Source organism: Moschus berezovskii, chromosome 6 (genome assembly GCF_049115385.1).
Source record: "Moschus berezovskii isolate FMDL1 chromosome 6, NW_MosBer_1.0, whole genome shotgun sequence".
NCBI lineage: Eukaryota > Metazoa > Chordata > Mammalia > Artiodactyla > Moschidae > Moschus > Moschus berezovskii.
In genome coordinates this window covers 72,145,088-72,162,226 of record NC_142465.1, presented here as the reverse complement: position 1 = coordinate 72,162,226, position 17,139 = coordinate 72,145,088, and the positions used below count along the sequence as shown (strand labels likewise).

Genomic DNA, 17,139 nt, shown 5'->3' with positions numbered 1-17,139 from the left:
CCGTGACCTCTCATTGTGCCAGGACCTTCATCTCACTCACTCCTCTCACGGATGCCTGCTGTTTTTCCTCTTAATCATGTACCTTTCTGTCCCCTTGATGGTGGAGTTGGTGGACTCACTAGTGAGTCCATCCCACAGACCCCTTGGGGAGTGAATTCCTGGAGAGCCGGCATTGCCCCATCACAGCACGTTGTCCAAGAGGAGGTGGTAAATCGTTCCTCTGCTTGAAACGGGCATTTATTCCCTTTCCTGGAGTTGTGAGGAAGCTTCTGAGACTCCAGGGGCTTTTGAACTTTGGACTTGGCTCAGCAAAAACCCTGATGATTTGGAACAAAGTTGTTTGGGCCATGAGAATGATGGAGGGGTGTCTGAGATCTGCTCATCCCAGCCTTTCCCATCGCAATTTCCCAGAGGGGGCTCCCGAGCCTGGCCAGTGCTATCACTAGGGTAGCTTGCAAAAGGGTGGTGGGTGGGCTGGAGGCACTTGGTTGTCACAGTGATGGAGAGGCCACTTTAGGCCTTTTGAGGGTCTGGTGGACATCCAGCCTTGCACAGAGTTCTGCATGGAGAAGAACTGGCCTGATTCTGGACGTTTCATATAAATGGAATCATATGGTATGTGGTCTTTTGTGTCTGACTTCTTTCACTGAGCATGTTTTCAAGGTTCATCCATGATGTTGCATGTATCAGTACTTAATTCCGTTTTAGGGTGGAATGCTATTTCATTGTGTGGCAAGACACAGTTTGGTTATTCATTCGTAAGTCAGTAGACATTTGGTTTGTTTCCATGTTTTGGCTATTATGAATAATACTAATAATGCTACCTCTATAAGTTGTTGCATGGACATGTGTTCATTTCTCTTGGGTCTGTACCTAGGAGTGGAATTTCTGGATCACAAAAATTCTATGTTTAACTTTTTGAGGAACTGCTGGACTGTTTTCCACAGTAGGGGCACGATTTTACATTCCCACCAACAAAGTAGAAGGGATCCAGTTTCTCCACACCCTCGCGGATACTGGTTATTGTCTGTGTTTTAAGGATGGCCATCCTCGTGGGTGCGAAGTGGTATCTCCTTGTGGTTATTATGTCTTCTTCACACAAACAAGAAAACCAAACAGAATTAAGAAAGAAGCACTCATAATGCAGATGTTGGCTAACTAACAGCCCTAGTGTGCCCTAATGAGTTGATTTTACCTTCAGAGTTTGACCCCTCCTACAGCAAATGGTCGATTTGTTTCCCCAGACACTGGATTTGTTCCACTGATTTTATTTCTGTTCTGTAACCAATAATTGAGCACATTTCACATGCCACACACTGTGCTGGGTGCCAAGATACAAAGACGAATGAGGAAGGTCTCTGCCTTCAGAAGCTTACAGTCTAACAGGGAAATAAGACAAGGTCATAGAGTGCTGGGTAAAAGGTGCTACTGAAGGTTGGGGAAGATGGCAGAGGGTCAGGGAGGGAGCAGCCCCCTGGGTGGTGGGTGGGCTTAACATGGTCTCTCACCCACAGAAACAGAATATGCCCTGGATAAACTGAAGAGATGAGGTACGGCTTGAGTTTTGAAATGTTAAAGGACCTTACATTTCCCACAGTCAACTGGGGCTGAGGATTCACAGTTGATGGCCTTTCTGAGGTGGCTCTGGGGACCCAGGTGGCAGCGGTAATGTCTGGATGGGGCAGGTCCAGCCCTCATAGTGCCCCCAGGGGGTCACTGCTGTCCAGCTCCTGGTCACCAGGATCCTGGAAAAGAGAAGTCTGTGAACCAGGCAGAAGGTGCATCCTTCCAGGTTGAGCATAATATTGGCTACTGGTCTGAGGCCTTGACGGGTTTAGGACACACTGGTTGTTAGGTTGCTAAGTCATGTCCAACTCTTTTGTGACTCCATGGACTGTAGCCCGCCAGGCTCCTTTGTCCATGTGATTCTTCAAGCAAGAATACTGGAGTGGGTTGCCATTTCCCTTCTCCAGGGGATCTTCCCGACCCAGGGATCGAACCTGTGTCTCCTGTATTGGCAGGTGAATTCTTTACCACTGAAGCCCTGGGGAAAGCCTGTAGGACATGCTACCCCCAATACAGTAACTTGGCTAGTTAAATGTCAAACTGAAGGAATTCTTTTAAATGACAGAAGCAGGAAGGTCACTCTGACTAACTCTGCCCCCTACCCTTTTCCCCTGAAACAGGTAATAAAATTCTCTCATGAAATTTTCTTTAGAGGAAAGAAGATACATCACTTCTGGGGAATTGGGGGCCAAGAATCCTGTACAAACAAACCTTTTTCACTAACCCTGATCTTCCTAGTGACTTCTTCACCATTTACTACCTTTAGGTCCAGAGCTCGCTCTTGTCAGTTCCTCACACATTTAGTCTCAAAGGTGCAGAGGCTTCTTGTTCCGATCCCTTCTTTGGGTCTTCATTTTCTCATGAAGGCTCCCATGTACACATAAACGTTCAATAAAATATATATGCTCTTCTGTGAGTCTGTCTTTACCAGTTTACTTTTCAGGCCCAGCCACGAATCATCAGAGGGTCAAGGAAAACTTTTTCCCCCCTTTCAGCCTAAAAACACTATTTTTCCTGCAGTCTCTTATGAACATATCCGGTGGGAGTGAGCGTGGCTTCACACTGCTGTCCTGTGGCTCGTGGCCTGAACATGGGTATGGTTGCGGCTGTTTGAAGGTATGTGGCCCTGGACAAGTCATTTCACCTCTGCAGTATTTTTCTCATCTATTAAGGGGCCTAATGATATTTACCTAACAGGGAGGTGTGTGAATTAAGTTAGATACTACTCTAAGGAAAATAAAACCACCCCACAAAACATGGCTGTTACTCTGGTTACAAAAAAATATCCCTTCCGGTTGACAATTCATCCTGAACTGGGTCTGATCAGAAGCAACAGTCCAGAGGCGGCCTCCTGAGTCTTCTGCTATCTGTGGCTCTGATCAGACCGCAGCTCTGTCCATTCACAAAATGGATGCTCACAATGTGTGGACTGGCTCCAGGTCCTCTAGAGGCAACATCTGCTCCTTCAATATAAAAGGCATGAGAATAAAGCATATTTGGGGCTGGTGCCCTCAGCTTAGGATTCCTGTAACTGGAACATTTTTGCCACCTGGTCTGATTAGGAAGGTTGAACTGAGTCCTCTCTCAGGATACTCTCATGTGCCTCAGGTGAGTATTCCATGGACAGTGCTCATGGAGCCCTGAGAAGAGGCCAGACAGCTGAGAGGCCATGGAGAGCACTGAACCGAATGTGTGATTTTCCCCCTTGCTTTTAAAGTGAGGTTGATTTCCATATCACAAGGCTTACAGAAATAGACTGTTAGTAAATGCAGCGTAACTGAACTTGCCCTTGCAATTTGGACTAGAAACTTTTACATGGGTTTGATTAAAAAACAATAGGATTTATGATCTGATTATTTTCCAGTATTGGAAATATATTAAACCTACTACCACAGGCACCGAGAACCATGGGCTAGTTGCATTTGGTTCACTAGAAAAATAATGAGTGTTGCATTCTACAAGCTTAAAATGGTGCAACAGAAGACTGTCGTGTTTCAGTGCCAACTTATAAAAATTCAGTATGACCACTGCTCTGTGCACTTCAGGTGCATCACCCTCCCAGTGTGGATATCTTCACCACCCCGGAAGCACGCCCATAAATCCCTACGATTGGGATACAATCGTAGGGATTTATGGATGACGGTGGAATAGAAGGATGTGAGTTCACCTCTTACGAAAACACCAAAATTACAAGTAAGGCTTTCATTCAGATTTAACAGAGAAATCGAAAGCTTTGCAGAGAAGCAAAAGCTAAGAATTCAGCACCACCAGACCACCTTTGTAACCAGTGCTAAAGGAACTACTCTTAAGTGGACAAGGCCACAACTAGAAACAAAATTATGAATAGAAAACTCACTGGTAAAGGCAAACATCCAGTAAAGGATGGATATCACACAGAAGTGATATCAAAACCAGCACTCATGAGAGGAGGAGAGCACACATGCAGGATATTGGAAATGTATTTGAAATGAAAAGACCAGCAACTTAAGATTATCTTGTTTATATACGGCCTGCTATAACAAAACCTCACGGTAACTACAAACTGAAAATCTATAATAGATACACATTTAAAAAAGGCGGGGGAAGTTTTTATGGAGACTTCCTCACATCGACTATCAGCTACATTTCTGGCCTCTCTCTCTCTCTGGAGGGTGAAGGGTGGAGCTGAAAAATCCCAACCTTTGAATCATGGTTTGGTCTTTCTGGTGACCAACCCCCATCCAGAAGCCATACGGGAGCCAACCCAGAATCTCAGAATAAAAGATGCCCCTAGTATTCTTACCACTTAGGAAATCAGAGGAGTTCATGAGCTCTGGGGCAAAGACCAATGTGTTTTCTCTTATCTCACTCTTAGCTTCTCAGTCCAGATCTGGTAACACAGGCAGAGTGTGTCTCGCACATTTGATGTGAATGGGTTCCCTGCCACGGCGCTGAGGTCAGTGGCGGCTCCATCCAACCTCAAGGGTCACTAATTCTAGAAACAAGTGGCCCTTTCTTGGAAGACCAGAGCAGAACCCATGCCCCTAGATAAAAAAAACCTCATCAAAGAGACGGAGCTCCTAAAGCAAGAAGCAGCTCTGACAATAGGCAGAAGAATCCCAGGCAACAGTGTAAATGTTGAAGCAGTTTTAGGTCTTCCTTTGTGCCTGCTACCTTGTCAGTGGTTGTGGCAGAATTCAGCCCAAGATTTCTTCTCCTTGTCACCTCTCACCTGGTCACAAGGTTGGGGGTGTGCAACCCCTAGTTCTTTTCTAGATCTAACTGATGGACGCCTCTACAATCCACCCAGGAGAGCTCAGAACACAGAATGACCACAGGGCTTCACCCAGCTTGCTTCTAGGCTTGTAGCCTGGAGACATGTCCTAGAAGTGAGATTTCTTGGCGCAGAGCTCTCCACAGATCTGCTGAAAGACATCACTGCCCTGTGCCAACCACCACCACCCCCCACCCCCCACCCCCGCCCAGCTGAACCTGTTTTAGATGAAAAGACAAACTCACCGTGAAGGGGTCGTAGGAAGGTTCTGGGGTTGCTGAAGTTGCACTCTCGTACATGGGGTTTGAGATATTCTCAGGCTGCTGCTTACCAAGAGCTGCGACATCAATGTCCTCTTCCGACTGCTCGGACAGACGAGCACAGGGCTGAGTACCACAAAGTTCCCAAGGTGGGGTGTCGCAGCCAAGGTGAAAGCTAAGGCAAGTCCCGCCCCCAACTCCACCTCCGGGAACTTTTCCGTTGTCCTTTTATTGAGATCTTAGAGGTAATATCATGCATCAGTCTTAAGTGTTCAGCTCAATGACTTCTTAAATATGTTCACCCATGTGTGACCACCACCCAAATCAGCATACAGGGCTCAATGACTTCTTAAATATGTTCACCCATGTGTGACCATCACCCAAATCAGTATACAGGGCATCTCCATCCTCCAGGAGGTGTCCTCACGCCACCTGTCTGCCAATATGTGGTCCCGCCAGGGGTAACTGCTTTTCTGACTCCCATCACCTGGAATGGTTTTGCCTGTCCTTGATCTTAATATAAAAGGAATCGTGTAGCATGGCACTTTCGCTAAATGTGATGTATATAATGCTTATACAGGTTATCTGCCAGAAGGAAGTGACCTACTGCTTGGGTCAGCCGTTCAAATAGGGCCAGTGAGTTTCACTCTGGCTATGCAGGCCCCCCACTGTGTCCCCACCCTCAGAGTCAACTTTGAAGCTTGTCTTGTGATTCCTCCAAGGTGAGTGGCCTCCTGGGCCCCTGGTGAATTTGGCTCCAAGCCACACCTGTGGCATGAAGGGCTACTGGCTGCCCTTCACCCTCCTCCATCCCCTGACTCAGCCAGGTAGAGGGCCCTGGAACTGCCACTGCTGATCTCTTTGGGGCAGAGGCCCCATCCAGGAGACAGGAAATGTGTGCCAAGCACTCAGCGAGCTCCCTGAAGCCCAGAGTAGCCCAGAGCCAGGGGCTGGGTTTCAGAGTGGACCCCCGTCCCCATGGTCCTATTTTTCTCTGTCTCACCTCAAAATGCTGGAAGCCAATCATTCTCCGGTTTAGTCGAAAGTAGGAGTACGCTGCCAAAGCAATGGCTCCGATGACCAGGATGATGGCAAAGAACACCCCTGTTCCCAGGCCGGTGTGGCCTGACGTCTAAACAGAGAAAGGGCAGTGGTTGGTATCAGAACTGGTGACTTCCCCAAAGAGGCGTGCTTCCTGGAGCCCACCCCATTCTGGCTTGCCTGAGGCATCTTGTGCCGGCTGGGATAAAAATAATGATAAAGCTGTCAATATCTGTCTAGCCCTTACTACTTCCAGGGTCTGTTCTAAGTTCCCTTACATAAAATAATCCATTTAAATATATAATAACACAAAGAGCTAAGAACAGTTTCTACTGTTTCCATTTTTGTATGGGAGAATGGAGACACAGAGAGGGTAAGCACTTGCCCATTGTCACACAGCCCATGAGTGGCAGAGGTGGGCTTTGAAGCCAATCTGGCTTTGGAGCTTCATACCTTTAGAACAAAGTTAGAAAACTAACATCACCACCAACTGACCACAGCCAGCTGACCAACTCTTATAAAGCATGTGCCAGGAACTGTCTTTATTATTTTACATTAACTCATTGTCTTCCCAAGAATCCAGGGAAGAAGACATTGTGACCTCCATTTTGCAGATAAGAAAAATAGGGCTCAATGATGTTTCTGGGGCTTGTCTGAGTTCACATGGTTACGAAGTGGAGGGGCTCAGGATTTTAACTCCCCTTCCAGTGGTTTCGCCACTGGCACATCCTGTCCTTTTCATTCAGCAAATATTGGTGGTGGCAGGTGTTATGTCACTAACATACTGGATGGGGGCTGGGCATCCCTGAGGCCAGCTGCCATGGATGGGATGGACAGGGCTTCCAGGAGTAGCTTGCTACTTGGGGAGTGGACATCGAGGCTCCTCCTTACCAGGAACGCTGGATACTCACCCCTGGGGTAGAGGGAGCTTTTAAAGGCTTGGAAATGACGTGAATAATCCCATTGGAGGCAAAGATGTCCCACTGCAGAATGGCTCTTCCATCGACGAACCTGGTCTCCTAGGGAGATGAGAAGAGGGCTGTTGGAGATCTCTGACCATCTGATGCTTTCTTTCCATGTGGGCAGCCCTTCCATGGAAGAAAGTTGTCCAGTTTCCCTGAGGTCCTGGAGCCTGGGTTTCAGGCCCATCCTCACCGACAGGCAGTATGGGACTTGTGCTCGCCCTCTGGACAGCCCAGAACACAGCACATTAGTAGTTCTTGTGCCAACAAACTGTTCTGAGCTGCAGAGAACCCAGAGAGTTCATTCTATCCAGCCTGCTTGTTTAGCAGGTGAGGGGTCAGAAGGAAAATGGTGTGATCACATAGTCAGTGATCGCACACACCAAGATCACACAGGTAGCAGCTGGGAAACCCCAGGCCTCAGCTCCAGACCCACTGCTGTGAACATCACACCACACAAGAAAGGGATGTTAAGTGAGCTAATTCCTTGCTAATCAAAGTGTGATCCACCAGCCTGTGGTGTAGGCAGACACCCAGGAGTTGATTAGAAGTACAGAACTTGGGGCCCCACAACCCACCTGCTGAATTACAATATGCATTTGAATAAACTCATAAGTGATTTAAATGCCTGTTAAAGTTTGAGAAGTACTGGTCTAAACTACTGATCTTCAATAATAAAGATCATTTATTAGGTAAGTATTAAAAATATTCTTTAGGGCTTCCCTGGTGGTCCAATGATTAGAAGTCCGTCCACCTTCCAGTGCAGGGGACACCGGTTTGATTCCTGGCCTGGAAAGATCCCACATGCCTTGGAGCAACTGAACCCATGTGCCACAATTACTGAACCCGTGCCCTAGAGCCTGCAAGCCACAACTACTGAGCCCATACACCATAACTGCTGAAGCCTGTGTGCCCCAGAGCCCATGCTCCGCAACAAGAGAAGCCACTGCAATGAGAAGCCTGTGTGCAGCAATGAAGACCCAGTGAAGCCAAAAATAACTAAAGAAAATTTTAAAAATACACAGTGTTTATAGAAAATATTCATTTAGCCCTTGCTACATGTCAGATACCATTCAGTTCAGTTCAGTTCAGTTGCTCAGTCGTGTGCGACTCTTTGCGACCCCATGAATCACAGCACGCCAGGCCTCCCTGTCCATCACCAGCTCCCGGAGTTCACTCAAACTCATGTCCATCGAGTCGGTGATGCCATCCAGCCATCTCATTCTCTGTCGTCCCCTTCTCCTCCTGCCCCCAATCCCTCCCAGCATCAGACTCTTTTCCAGTGAGTCAATTCATCGCATGAGGTGGCCAAAGTATTGGAGTTTCAGCTTTAGCATCAGTCCTTCCAATGAACACCCAGGATTGATCTCCTTTAGAATGGACTGGTTGGATCTCCTTGCAATCCAAGGGACTCTCAAGAGTCTTCTCCAGCACCGCACGTCAAAATCCCTGAATCACTTAATCTCCATAAAAGCATATGATCCGACAAAATCACAATGAGGTATCACTTCACACCAGTGAGAATGGCCATCATCAAAAAGTCTACAAATAATAAATGCTGGAGAAGGTGTGCAAAAAAGGGAACCCTCCTACAGTGCTGGTGGGAGTATACACTGGTGCAACAACTATGGAGAACAGCATGGAGTTTCCTCAAAATACTAAAATGAGAGCAACCACATGATCTTGCAGTCTTACTCTTGGGCAAATTGCTAGCAAAAACCATAATTCAAAATGATACATGCACCCTAACGTTTATGGTAGCACTATTACAGGAACCAAGACATGGAAGCAACCTAAACGAGCATCAACAGATGAATGAATAAAGAAGATGTGGTACATGTAAACAATGGAATATTACTCAGCCATAAAAAGAATGAAATAATGCCATTTGCAGCAACATGGATGGACCTAGATTATCTTACTAAGTCAGATAAATTTTGTATGTATCATATATGGAATCTAAAAGAAAAAGATGAACTTGTCTACAAAACAGAAATAGACTCATAGACTATTTCTGTAAATTTATGGTTAAAATTAGATAGCATATTAAAAAGCAGAGACATTACTTTGTCAACAAAGGTCCATCTAGTCAAGGCTATTGTTTTTCCAGTAGTCATGTATGGATGTGAGAGTTGGACTATAAAGAAAGCTGAGCACCGAAGAATTGATGCTTTTGAACTGTGGTGTTGGAGAAGACTCTTGAGAGTCCCTTGGACTGCAAGGAGATCCAACTAGTCCATCCTAAAGGAAATCAGTCCTGGGTGTTCATTGGAAGGACTGATGTTGAAGCTGAAACTCCAATACTTTGACCACCTGATGCGAAGAACTGACTCATCTGAAAAGACTCCGATGCTGGGAAAGATTGAGGGCAGGAAGAGAAGGGGATGACAGAGAATGAGATGGCTGGATGGCATCGCCGACTCGATGGACATGAGTTTGAGTGAACTCCGGGAGTTGGTGATGGACAGGGAGGCCTGGCATGCTGTGGTTCATGGGGTCGCAAAGAGTCGGACACGACTGAGTGACTGAACTGAATGGTTAACAAAATGGAAAGGTGGGAGGAGGGATAATTTAGGAGTACAGGATTAACATACATAATGTGAAAAAAGTGTTAGTCGTGTCTGACTCTTTGCGACCCTATAGACTGTAGCCTGCCAGACTTCTCTGTCCATAGAATTCACCAGGCAAAAATACTGGAGTGGGTAGCCATTCCCTTCTCCAAGGTCCTTCTCACAGGAACTATATAGTTCCCTGTGCTATTGTCTGAGCCACCAATTGGTCAGAGGGTCAATATTTTGTAATAACTTATATAGGAAAAGAATCTAAAAATACATATATACCTGTATATATATATATATATATATATATATATAAATCTGAATCATCTTGTTGTGCTCCTAAAACTAGTACAACATTGTAAATCAACTATACTTCAGTTGAAAGAATAAAAGCCTGTGATTTGAACATCATGGTCACGTTACCACCACCACCACTATCACCACTTCTAATATCACAACCACCACCATCATCCCCATCATCAAAATAATCAACACCACCATTATCAAAATAATATCACTGTTACCATCATCACCACCGCTATCGCCATCATCAGTGCATCACCAACATCCCTGTCTTTCAGATGTGGAAACTGGGAACCAGAGAAGTTCAGACAAGTTACCTGAAGTCCCAGAGCTAGTGGGTGGCAGACATACTAGGGCCACTTGACTTCAAGGCTCACACGTTAACACCTGGGATAGGCTGACAATCTGATAATATAAGGGCAGAGCATCAGACAGCTTTAGAATGCTTTCATTTATAGGTCCTCATTATCAGCTTCTGGGGCTGGCGGTCACCAGGGGCTTAGTTCTCAAGTGGTAGGGGTTGCCTGACAGTCAGTATGGTGTGTTCTGGTCTTCAGCCGGTACCATCTAACTGAAGCGTTAGAGTTTTCTTTCACATTATAAGCATTGCCATCTATTAAGCACCTGAGTGAGTGAGTGATGCCGCTCAGTTGTGTCCGACTCTTTGCGACCCCGTGGACTATAGCCCACCAGGCTCCTCCGTCCATGGCATTCTCCAGGCAAGAATACTGGATTGGGTTGCCATTTCCTTCTCCAGGGGAATTTCCTAACCCAGGGATCGAACCCATGTCTCCCACATTGCCGGCAGACACTTTAACCTCTGAGCCACCAGGGAAGCCCTACTCTATGCTAGAAACTTTGCATTTATTATCTCCATTTCTCCCAATAAGCTCAGAAGACTTTTCATACCAGTTGGCTCTGGTCCTGGCTGGAGGTGATGAGCAGCTGGCTTCCCAGTCTCGTGTGCAGGATGGTACCATTGACAAGGTCATTGTAAAAAAAGATGCTGATGTTGGAGAGGTGGTGCTCTATGTCCCGCCCAGACAGGGTCTGAGAGGAGAGGAGAGACATAAGAATGGTCTTTAAAAGTCAAGCAGTATTTTTTCATTTTCATGATAAGGATGACACAGAAAAAAACCACTTCTCAAGGCCTTGGCTTTTCTGCCTCCACTTTAAAAGTCATTTTAATGGTCTAAGCAAAGCTTCCCAGTGATGTCCTGGGAGGAGTGGGTCTTGAGTGGGTAACAAGTGAGCAGAGGTATTGCTTCTCTCAGCCCTCAGTGGGATAAGGGTTTGAGGCTGTCGGAGCCTATGGGTGGGCTTAATAAACGCTGCCAGTTCCTCTGTGTGCCATGACACGACGGAGGTCGGTGTGGTAGATCAGTTACATCCCTGGCCCCAGTTCTTCACCTCTCCGTGTATCCTTGCCCTTTGCCATATAACTCTGAGGGCCTCCCACTCTGGCTGTGGGTTCAGCCATGTGACTTTTTGGGTGTGTGGTATGTTAGCAAATGAGACCAGACAGGGTCTTAGAAAGTGCTGGCATTTTCTGCCAGAAGAACATGCCTGAGCTAACCTACTGAAGCGTGAGAGCCCTGTAGAGCAGAGTACCAGGCAGGCCAGGCTAGATCAGCTGATGGCCAGCCCAGCGCAGACACGCAGGCATACCTGGTCAAGCCCAGAAGAACTGCCAGCTGATCTGCAGCTGTGTGAGCTACATAAATGTAGCTACTGCATTGCGGGGTCATTTGTGACACTGCATCGTTGAGGTGATAACATACTGTCTAGAAGCACTAAACACAGATACCAGGAACCCAGCTCACCTCATTTTCCCTGAGCCCACTGTTCTGGGGCACAAAGAGGGTGCTTCGGATTGACAGGTCCGTCAGGTGTTTCAGGAATGCCCGGCCTCTGGCTGAGCTGTTGGAATACGCCAGCACTTCCTGTGGATAGGAAGGAGGTGGTCAGAAGGGTCAGCGTGGTGTTCAGGGACTGGCTGGAAAGGGTGGCATCACCCCTCTGGGAGTATTCCTGATGATCACCCCAGCTCAGGCTGCCACTCATCTGCTCATCTTTCTGAATGCCCCATGGGAAAATTTTAGGAGGATTTTTCCTTTCCTCGATAAATCCTATGGTCCTAAGACACAGCCAGATCACAGGCCATTCTCAACAAGGCAGCTTGTATAGTCTTTGAAATCTTAAGTGAATTACGGAGTCTTCTTTTGCCAAAAATTTGCAAGGCGCCCGCTTTACCCAGAGGAAAAGCCAAAGTCCTTACAGGGCCCACGAGGCCCAAACCACTTGGACTCTTGCTCCTCTGACCCTGCACCCAGCTGTTCTCTTGCTCACCCTGCTCCAGCCACACTGGCCTCCTTGACATTCCTCAGGCTTGCTCAGCAACGTCCTGCCTTTCATCCTTTGCCTGGCTGTTCCTTATACCTGGAATATTCTTCCTCGAAATCTGCATGGCTAACTGTCTCTCTTCTGTCCACACTTTGTTTACATGTTACCTTCTCACTAAGGCCTTCTCTCACCACTCTAGGCAACATGGGAACCCTGAGGGTCCCCTCCCCACCCCCATGGGACCCTGTGGGTCCCCTCCCCACCCCTATAGTCTAGATCACCTTCTTGGATTCAATACTATTTTCTTTATTCTGTTTCTTGTCTGTTTTGTTCACTGATATATCTCAAGCACATTGTTAAGTACTCAATAAATATTCACTGAACAGATTTTAAGAAATCGCACTACCCAGTTCAGCACTCATCATGCAGAGAGCTCTGCTGCTGCCCAGAGAAGTTGAGAATTTGCTGAAGGGCACACAGCCAGTAGGTTTTGTTCTACAAAGTCTTTTCTCTGAGATGCTCTCATAAGCCACACTCCCACACAGCACAAACATTGGTTTGGGTGTTCATCTTTAGAATATTTACAGTAACCCTGAGTTTTTAGGCAAGTTAAGTAGATACCTTTGGTCTGTGGGCAAAGACTCACTATTTTGGGGTCCTTGGTCTAGCTTCTGCCCTGTTCCTACAAGCCCTATACTTAAGCTCTGTCCCCTCTCCTTGGCTGTATCCTTGACCTTGCTAAGCCTCAGTTTCTTTATCTGCAAAATGGGAATAATGGCAAAAGTGACTTCATAAGGTTGCATAAGGATTTATTCTAACAAGTATTACTGAGCACCTACTATATGCTAGCCAAAAGGCAGAGAAAGTAATTTCCCTTATGGAGCTTATGTTTTGTGAAGCAACTAAAAAGTAACCCGAAAGGCCTTAAAGAATGCCTTGTGTGAAGAAAATGCACAGGAAATGTTAGCTATTGTTATTACTGCTGTTATTAATATCAAAGCTCAGTTCTTCAATAAGTTCAGTTCAGTCACTCAGTTGTGTTTGACTCTTTGCGACCCCATGGACTGCAGCACACCAGGCTTTCCTGTCCATCACCAACTCCTGGAGCTTGTATATACTCATGTGCATCGAGTCAGTGATGCCATCCAACCATCTCATCCTCTGTCATCCCCTTCTCCTCCTGCCTTCAATCTTTCCCAGCATCAGGGTCTTTTCCAATGAGTCAGTTCTTCACATCAGGTGGCCAAAGTATTGGAGTTTCAGCTTCAGCATCAGTCCTTCCAATGAATATTCAGGACTGATTTCTTTTAGGATTGACTGATTTGAGCTCCTTGCAGTCCAAGAGACTCTCAAGAGTCTCCTCCAACACCACAGTTCAAAAGCATCAATTGTTTGGTGCTCAACTTTCTTTATAGTCCAACTCTCACATCCATACATGACTACTGGAAAAACCATAGCTTTGACTAGATGGACCTTTGTTGGCAAAGTAATACCTCTGCTTTTTAATATGCTGTCTAGGTTGGTCATAACTTTTCTTCCAAGGAGCAAATCTCTTTTAATTTCATGGCTGCAATCAGCATCTGCAATGACTTTAGAGCCCAAGAAAATAAAGTCTCTCACTGTTTCCATTGTTTCCCCATCTATTTGCCATGAAGAGATGGGACCAGATGCCACGATCTTAGTTTTGTGAATGTTGAGTTTCAAGCCAACTTTTCCACTCTCCTCTTTCACTTTCATCAAGAGGCTCTTTAGTTCTTATTCGCTTTCTTCCATAAGGGTGGTGTCATCTGCGTATCTGATGTTATTGATATTTTCCCCAGCAATATTGATTCCAGCTTGTGCTTCATCCAGCACAGCATAACGCATGATGTACTTGCATGTAAGTTAAATAAGCAGGGTGACAATATACAACCTTGATGTACTCCTATCCCAATTTGGAACTAGTCTGTTGTTCCATGTCTGGTTCTAACTATTGCTTCTTGACCTGCATATAGATTTCTCAGGAGGCAGGTCAGGTGGTCTGGTATTCCCATCTCTTAAAGAATTTTCCACAGTTTGTTGTGATCCATATAGTCAAAGGCTTTGGTGTAGCAGAGGTAGACAGTTTTCTGGAACTCTCTTGCTTTTTTGATGATCTAATGGATGTTGGCAATTTGATCTCTTTTCTAAATCTAGCTTGAACATCTGGAAGTTCATGGTTCACATACTGTTGAAGCCTGGCTTGGAGAATTTTGACCATTACTTTGCTAGTGAATGAGATGAGTGCAATTGTACAATAGTTTGAACATTCTTTGGCATTGCCTTTCTTTGGGATTGGAATGAAAATTGACCTTTTCCAGTCTTGTGGCCATTGCTGAGTTTTCCAAATTTGCTGGTATACTGAGTGCAGCACTTTAACAGCATGGCTCAACTGGAATTCCATCACCTCCACTAGCTTTGTTCATAGTAATGCTTCCTAAGGCCCACTTGACTTCACATTCCAGGATATCTGGCTCTAGGTGAGTGATCACACCATCATGGTTACCTGGGTCATGAAGATCTTTTTAATATATTTCTTCTGTGTAGTCTTCCCATAGTCAGCACCAATTCTTTCTCTAACAGGGACTTTCTCTTCATTGGACATGACTTGTAGAATATTAAAGTGACTTTAAATGCAGTGCAAGAATTCCCTGGTGGTCTAATGGTTAGGACTCAGTGCTTTCACTGCTGAGGGTGTGAGTTTGATCCTTAGTTGGGGAACTAAGATCCTGCAAGCCATGTAGCATGGCCAAAACTAATTTTTTTTTTTTAAAAAGAAAAAAGTGCAGTGACAAATGCAAGTTGACCGTATATTGAGAATTTGGCCAGGCAGACTTAACTGTGCCCCACCCTGTCCATGAAGACAAAAGAGCAACTTATTCCTACAGGGCAGACTCTGAAGCTGCTGTAGTCGCAAACAGACAGATGAGCTACCAGCTAACACTGGGATAGCATTTTCCATCTGCTGGCCACAGGGCTAAGGACTTTACAAATATCAAGTCATTTATTTATCACAATGACCCTTTGAGATTGGGTCATCTCCATTTTACAGATGAGCAAACTGAGGCCCAGAAGGGAAAGCAACTCATTTAAGGTGATGCACCAAGTAAGTGGCAAATCTAAGCGTCAAACTTGGGCAGTACGGCTGTGTCCACACTCTCAACCATGACTGTGAGCCTCCACCTTCTCTCAAGGACTAGACTCTCTAGTATCTGCTTTGAGGTCACCCCTCCATCCCAAGGTGAAAGCAAACAGATGTGGTACAGACCTTCAGGAAGTTTGTGAGCGAGGGGAAGGACATTAGGACCTGCAACAGATTCCCACTGCACGAGAAGCCATCTCCCACGTAGCCCACCTTGCAGGTGCAGTTCACATCTGGAAGGCAGAAACACAGAGTCTCACAGTGGTGAGGCAGGTGTCTTGGCTACCCCATCTCACGCTGGGAGGTCGGCCAGCCCAGCTGAGGATGGCTTAGCAGCTGCCTGGCCTGGAATCTGAAGTGAGGTTGGGGCTGTTACCTTTCATCCGGTAGCAGAAGACATCCCACATCTCGCTCTTGTTGTTTCTTGGTCCGTAGTCCACTATCCCGACGACACCAGAGCCGCAGTTCTGGGAGGCATAGGATGTGGGGTAGGCTACTCGCCCACTGTCCAGCCAACCTGCTGAGCAGAGGTGGTACTTGGCCTGTAGAGACAAAGATGTGGCTGCTGGTCAGCTGTGATTTCATATGTGTTGTGGAGTTTTGTGGCTAGTGTCTGACTCCCCCATCAGACTGAAAACTCCATGATGGAGTCAGGAGTTATGGCTCATTTTGCTTATTGTACCCCTGTGCCTGGAACATAGTAGGTGTTCATTACATTTTTGTCGATTGAGCCACTGGATGCATGAAAGTGGTGCCTTCTCTTCCCTGTAAGTGCTCAAGTCCTTCATACCCATTTTTCTTCCCTCTGCTCTTGAGAAAGGATTTACAATTAGCTAGTTACCCCTACGTACAAATTTTTTGCTTATGGGTTGATGGAATTCCAATTGATCACCATCACTGTCCTCACCATCACCATCCTCACCATGATCACCATCATTGCCAGCATCACCATCACCTCATCATAACACTTCGGTTCAGTTCAGTTCAGTTGCTCAGTCGTGTCTGAACTGCAGCATGCCAGGCCTCCCTGTCCATCATTAACTCCCAGAGTCCACCCAAACCCATGTCCGTTGAGTCGGTGATGCCATCCAACCATCTCATCCTCTCTCGTCCCCTTCTTCTCCTGCCCTCAATCTTTCCCAGCATCAGGGTCTTTTCAGATGAGTCAGCTCTTCACATCAGGTGGCCAAAGTATTGGAGTTTCAGTTTCAACATCAGTCCTTCCAATGAACACCCGGGGCTGATTTCCTTTAGGATGGACTGGCTGGATCTCCTTGCAGCCCAAGGGACTCTTACTGAGAGCTTATTCTGGGCCAGGTCCTTTTGCAAGCACTTTTCATGTGTCAAAACCTTTATCACTTACGTCAACCCTTTGAGACAGAACCTTAAAAAAAGTCTCTATAATATAATTGAGAAAATAAAGGCAAAAGGGGTTAAGTAACTTGCTCCAAGTCATTGAGCCAGCAGGTAGCAGAGCTGAGATTCAAACCCAGGCACTCTACTCCAGAGCTCTTAATCTTAAAACCTGAGTTCCCATTGTGTGTCAGTCACTCTGTCTTATTACCTTTGAAGTGAAGTGAAGTGCAAGTTGCTCAGTTGTGTCTGACTCTGCGACCTCATGGACTATACAGTCCATGGAATTCTCTAGGCCAGAATACTGGAGTGCATAGCCTTTCCCTTCTCCCTGGGATCT

At 46.2% G+C, this 17,139-nt stretch overlaps 1 protein-coding gene across 1 annotated transcript in view; it reads right to left on the bottom strand.

Annotated features, from left to right (window-relative positions):
• Positions 1 to 1,608: 1,608 nt before the first annotated feature.
• Positions 1,609 to 17,139, bottom strand: part of STAB2 (stabilin 2) — a 174,679-nt gene continuing 159,148 nt past the window's right edge. The window contains exons 62-69 of the mRNA XM_055394412.2: positions 15,823 to 15,988; positions 15,573 to 15,679; positions 11,767 to 11,886; positions 10,853 to 10,993; positions 7,032 to 7,139; positions 6,083 to 6,211; positions 5,065 to 5,181; positions 1,609 to 1,745 (exon numbers count right to left, since the gene is read on the bottom strand). Of these exons, the coding sequence (XP_055250387.2) occupies positions 1,695 to 1,745; positions 5,065 to 5,181; positions 6,083 to 6,211; positions 7,032 to 7,139; positions 10,853 to 10,993; positions 11,767 to 11,886; positions 15,573 to 15,679; positions 15,823 to 15,988 (939 nt within the window). The 3' untranslated portion in view covers positions 1,609 to 1,694. The remainder of the gene's footprint in view (positions 1,746 to 5,064; positions 5,182 to 6,082; positions 6,212 to 7,031; positions 7,140 to 10,852; positions 10,994 to 11,766; positions 11,887 to 15,572; positions 15,680 to 15,822; positions 15,989 to 17,139) is intronic.